The sequence below is a fragment of the Hippopotamus amphibius genome, chromosome 5, assembly GCF_030028045.1.
Source record: "Hippopotamus amphibius kiboko isolate mHipAmp2 chromosome 5, mHipAmp2.hap2, whole genome shotgun sequence".
NCBI lineage: Eukaryota > Metazoa > Chordata > Mammalia > Artiodactyla > Hippopotamidae > Hippopotamus > Hippopotamus amphibius.
Window position 1 is genome coordinate 107122035 of NC_080190.1, and position 6000 is coordinate 107128034.

Below are 6000 nucleotides of genomic sequence, written 5' to 3' on the forward strand. Positions count from 1 at the left end.
CCCCGCCCCTGCAGCTGCCCACCCGCGCCCTCCGCGCCCTCCGTGCCCTCCCGACTTCCTCTTTCCTTCCCCTCCCTTTCCCTAAAACAAAGGAGTGTAAGTCTCCCTCCTCCCCCCAACCCCGCCCCGCGCCCTCACCTCCCCGCACCGCGCCCCAGGACTAGCGGTTTTTCCGACCAGACAATGCCATAAAATTTGCCGGGTTCTTCACCCGCCTCCCTCGTCTCCACCCATCTTTCAAACAGCCTAGATGGGACCGCTTTGACTTTGCATTTTTCTTTTTCCTTTCTCCCACCCCCTTTCCTTTTCCCTATTTTTTTTTATTCCTTTCTTTTTTTCTTTTTTCTTTTCTTTTCTTTCTTTTTCTTTTTTTAACTAGGGAAGAAATAAAGGATGTTACAAAGCACTTTCCAAAATGTCCCTTAACCCCATTTAGGGCATACAGTTAGGGTAGCCCCCTCCCCCCACGACTGAGCCCTAATTTTAAATATGGAAACAGAATAAATTCGCTACCCCTGGGACGGGAACTTACCTGCTTCCACCTTTAAAAAAAAATCCTTACTTTAGATTTCCAAGGATTCCCTCTCTGCCCTCCCTCAAACCCCAGAGCTGCCTCCATCCTTCCTGATTCCTATGTTATCAATAATGTCATTTTCTCTCTAAAATATCTCCGAATGCCTTCCAAGCTGTACGAGAGAAGGTGGGCTCCAGGTGGAGCCGAAGAAGAACGAGGCGCGATGCCTTACCCATTGCTGTTTTAGCCATTGTAGGGATGTGCAGATGCTGAGCGGTGGCGAAGGCGGCGGGTCCAGCTACAGCAGCCGAGAGAGCGAGAGAGAAGACTGAATAAGGCACTGAGTCTGCAGAGTGGGACTGTGCGAGAGAAAGAGCAAGAGGCAGGAGCCCATGAATAATTATCACTCAGAAGCTCAAGCAGATTGGCTCCCGAGGTCCCCTGACATGACTTCCGCAGAGTCAGAATCTCCAAGCATTAAATATTGATCGGCCAATGGTGCTGGAGTACAGAGTACCAGAATGCAGTTTGAAATGGAAATCAGTCCTTCCCTGGCATCTCCCCCCGTTTTGGGGGCCTGATAGTACAGTCCAAGTAGAGTGGAGCCTTAGCCCAGAATCCTTCTAGGAGCGAAGAACTGGGCTGTACCTACCTGGGAGTCAGGAGGCTTGACTTGATTTGCACGTGTTTCATTGCACAGATAGACATAAAACAAGGAAAGGGATTTAGAGGCCTGAGAAGGCTTCAAGCCAGGCTGACTGTTAGAAGTATTTGTTTAAACACTGTTTTTACGCATTCATGTTTTCTCTTTCACCTTTGGCCACGTCTTTGGAAGAGTCTAGTTTCTCAGGGTGACCCCATGTCTGGCTGTGGTGGCAACTCAGAGCAGAACTGCACTATTGTCCTTTGTCTCCTAGCACAGCTGAACTCAGATGTCTCTTGATGCTTGAGGATCTCTCAGTAGAGCAGGGCCAGGTGTTTTCTACTTTTGGCACAGAAGGAAGGGGCTGAATGGGTTGCTTGGGAATAAGGACAAGTAGTTATGGTTGCCCTGGGGACCTTGTGGAAGAGGATAAGAGTTAGCCTCCTGTGCCTGGGTCCTGTCCGACTGGTGACAGGGCAGAACCAGGTTGACTGGTTGGCTTGAGCATTGGAGGAACCACAGGTGGGTGGATGCCATGCTACCCTGGAGATACAGGATTACGTGGATTGAAACTTCAGTGACCTTTCCAGGCCTCTAAGGACAGCCCCTTTACACTGAAAGCTTAGTGGAGCTGAGAGGCGTGATCTGGGACATGATTTTTCTCTGAGATCCAGAGTCACCACTGATACAGGGCAAAGAAAGATGTGTCCATGTTTCAAGCTGAGCAATGTGAGGATCTCAGAGATCAGTTGCAGAAAGTGACTTTTCATTACAAAAAATATATTCTTTAGTTTCTTCCTACTCACTTAGTGAATGCCATTCATTAATTCATTCTTTCTCGCTTGACTCACATGAATATTCATTGAGCATTTACCATGTGCCAAGCTCTGAGGATACAGTAGTGAGAAAAATTTTAGGTCCTGTTCTCAAGGAGCTTTTTTTTTTTTTAAAGAATTTATTTTTTATTGAAGTATAGTTCAATTACAATATGTTAATTACTGCTGTACAGCAGAGTGACTCAGTTATACATATATATATATATTCTTTTTCATATTCTTTTCCATTATGGTTTATCACAGGATATTGAGTATAGTTCCCTGTGCTATACAGTAGCGCCTTGTTGTTTATCTGTTCTCTATATACCAGTTTTCATCTGCTAATCTCCAACTCCCACTCTTACCCTCTCTCATGCCCCTCCCCCTTGGTAACCACCAGTCTATTCTTTAGTTCCTGATTTTGTTTCTGTTTCATAGATAGGTTCATTTGTGTCATATTTAGATTCCACATATAAATGATATCATATGGTATTTGTCTTTGTCTTTCTGACTTACTTCACTTAGTATTATAATTTCTAGTTGTATCATGGAACTTTCAATCACTGTTAATTTAACTCTTCTGTGACCACTAAAACTTCCTTTGATATCAGTCCATCCAGCATCTGTGGTTTTGACTTTTGAAAAATAGACAATCTCTAGTTTCATTGCATTTTAAAGCTAAAAGAATGGTACATTGTTGAAATAATGAACATGTACAAAACTCTGGCAAGTTTATAATTTTATAGAAATGATTAGAATTTTTCTCATGAATGAAATAAGTCTTTAGCAGCTTTCTGTCAAACCAGCTTTCAAAATTTCTTTCTAGCCTCCTGAATAACATGCAGTTTTGAATTCATAAAACCATGTGAAAATAACAGGGTACTCTCCTTGGTGCTGAAATAAATTTCTTCACCTCCTGTTAACTTGTAAGACATTTTAACTCCATGGACATCTTGCTGAGTGATAGAAGGCTACAAGGAGCAGTTCTGACCTGCTGAATCATAGGAAAAATAAAAGATAAAATGGAGATCAATAAAATCATTTCTTGAACAGGAAGATTAGAACTTATTTTTCCTGTCGTTGTACAGGTCTGCAACCATGACACAGCAAGGCAGCAATATGGAAGCTGGCAGGGTCTGGAAATAAATGACCTTTTTCTCCCTTTCTGTAGTCGTTTCCCACTTTAAATGTGAGAGCTAATTCCTTCTCAGTGGAGTAGTTACCAGTCATGAGATGAGGGATTTCAGTATGTCTGTATGATTCGTATCTTTAAAGTATTCCTCTTCTCCGCACTACACCCTTTTCCCTCAGGCTATGTGCCATCTCTACCCATTCTTTAGCTTCCTTGGCGAAAAAGTTCTCTAAGTCATGGCATTAATGTCTTTGACAGCCACCACTGGCAGTTAAACACATCTGTTGCACTTTCGATCACTGAGTAAAACAACAGAACACACATTTTATGGTCTAATCTCTCATTCTCTAGTGAATATTACATACTCATGGATAAGAATGTGAGATGGAGGGCAATATACACAGGGGCAAGTGTCAGATGTGTAACTCTTTTCTATTTCTGACTTTCTAGGTGCTAGCTACTTAACCTCAGTCATGTATGATTTTTCAAATAACATCAAGCAGGGGACATGGTAGGTTAGCATGACTTACTATAGAATATAAAGATTGTAGGCTATCGTCAACTGGATAAGAAAAACTAAATACATTCAAAGAGCTGATTTATATCACTTACTGTTTTGTATTTTCTTTTAACATAACAATGTCAATCATGCATCTTAGATGAGAGGGTAGGGGCAAAATAGGGATGGAGAAATTATCTCATATTCAATAGCTTAATCATTATTCACTCATTTGTTTAGCTAATTCATTTATCCAGCAAGTATTTATTTAATGAAATTTCAGGCCTTTATAATATGAAATCAGCTAAGCTTCTCCTTAGTGTCTAAAAAATTATAAAATAAAGGAAACTATAACCTTTAAGAAAATGTTATTAATTTTGGAGGATGACTATTATCCTGTGTATCAGAGTGCTTTTGGTTGCAAAGAATAAAAAAAAATGCAAACTGGCTTTGATAATAAAAGGAGATTTTTCAGCTCATCTAGCTATAGAGATTGAGTGGGTCCCAGAGGTCTGAAGATGAGAATCAACTTTCCTTGAAGCAAATGGTTTTGATGGGGATGGGTGGATACTAAAATTAAAGACTGGGTACTAGATCTGTACCATGTAAATAAGAACAACAATTCCTATATTACAGGATTTAGAGGAGACCGAAGTGTTACCATGTGTAAACTGCCTAAATCACCAGGAATGTTTAATAAATTATAGCTACTATATTTATGGTTTTCAATACATTTAAACTTTTTAAATGTAGGGACTGGGTAGTGCATATCTCTATATCCCTTTTAGTGCTTGACTTCATGATTCACATGGTAGATAGTCAATAAATATTTATGAAATAAGAATAACAACAACAACAACAATTTTCAACATGGTTGAGAATAAAGCAAGATGATTGAAGCCAGTGAAGCCGTAGTGATGCTTCCAACCAGCTTTCTTTGCTTACCTCATCTCAAGAGCAGGTACTAAGCCGTTTACTACTGTTTCCTTATTTATATTCTGCCCTATTCCCAAAAGGATGCAAGAGGATAAAGTTCATGTCAGTAGAAGATCTTTCGTAATTTTAAAAACCTTTAACAGCAGTAAGAGGAAGTTGTGGAAATCAAAGGCGTGCTAACAGAGATTTTAATTACTGTGGGTTTTGGTGTATTGTGTATTATCTCTGCAAGGAGGCCTGAGGTGTTGATTTCTTTCCAAACTGGAGAGGAACAGTTGCTTTGGAGGATTAGCTGATGTCATTTAATTCAGTCATATGATTTTCTGCTAATAATAATCAAGTTTCTGGGAAAGAATTGTAAAGTAATTGTTAAAAATTAGTGAGATATGAAAAATATTGTTAAAATTGAATTAATTGTTTTGATCTGATCTCACTTGATTACAAAAGAAATTTACGAAAAAAAAGCCACAGAATTTTTTTAGGTGATTGGAAATGCAGTAAAAGCTGAAAATATCTAGAGATGCACATAAAATAGTAACACATGAAAAGAGTTAATTGACTGACATATTGATCATTTTGCCATATTTAAACCCTTATAGATTAATGAAAAATAAAAGGACTGGATGTCCTTTATTATGTATTTATTTCTGTTTTTGTTTTTGTTTTATTCATGTGTTTATTTTTATTTTATATTGGAGTGTAGTTGACTTACAATGTTGTGTTAGTTTCAGGTGTACAGCAAAATGATTCTGTTATACATATACATGTATCTATTCTTTTTCAAGGTCTTTTCCCATTTAGGTTATTACAGAATACTGAGCAGAGTTCCCTGTGCTGTACAGTAGGTCCTTGTTGGTTATCTGTTTGAAATATAGCAGCGTGTATATGTCAATCCCAAACTCCCAATCTATCCCTCCCCCCAGACTTCCTCCCTGATAGTCATAAGTTCATTCTCTGAGTCTGTGTTTGTTTCTGTTTTGCAAATAAGTTCATTTGTGTCATTTATTTTTAAGATTCCACATATAAGTGATATCATATGATTTCTTTCTTTCTCTGTCTGACGTACCTCACTTAGTATGATAATCTCCAGGTCCATCTGTGTTGCTGTAAATGGCATTATTTCATTCTTTTTAATGGCTGAGTAAATTTCCATTGTATATATGTATCGCATCTTTATCCACTTGTCAATGGGCACTTCAGTTGCTTCCATGTCTTGGCTATCCTAAGCAGCACTGCAGTGAACATTGGGGTGCATGTATCCTTTTGAACCATGTATTTCTCTGGATGTATGCCCAGGAGTGGGATTGCTGAATCATATGGTAGCTTTATTTTTAGTTCTTTTAAGGAACCTCCATGCTGTTCTCCATAGTGGCTGTACGAATTTATATTCCCGCCAACAGTGTAGGAGGGTTCCCTTTTCTCCACATCCTTGCCAGCATTTATTGTTTTTAGTGATGTCCT

The 6000-nt window shown here is 39.2% G+C and overlaps 1 protein-coding gene across 1 annotated transcript in view; it reads right to left on the reverse strand.

Annotated features, from left to right (window-relative positions):
• Positions 1 to 1134, reverse strand: part of STMN2 (stathmin 2) — a 50997-nt gene extending 49863 nt beyond the window's left edge. The window contains exon 1 of the mRNA XM_057737204.1: positions 747 to 1134. Within this exon, the coding sequence (XP_057593187.1) occupies positions 747 to 765 (19 nt within the window). The 5' untranslated portion in view covers positions 766 to 1134. The remainder of the gene's footprint in view (positions 1 to 746) is intronic.
• Between the last annotated feature and the right edge of the window lie 4866 nt (positions 1135 to 6000).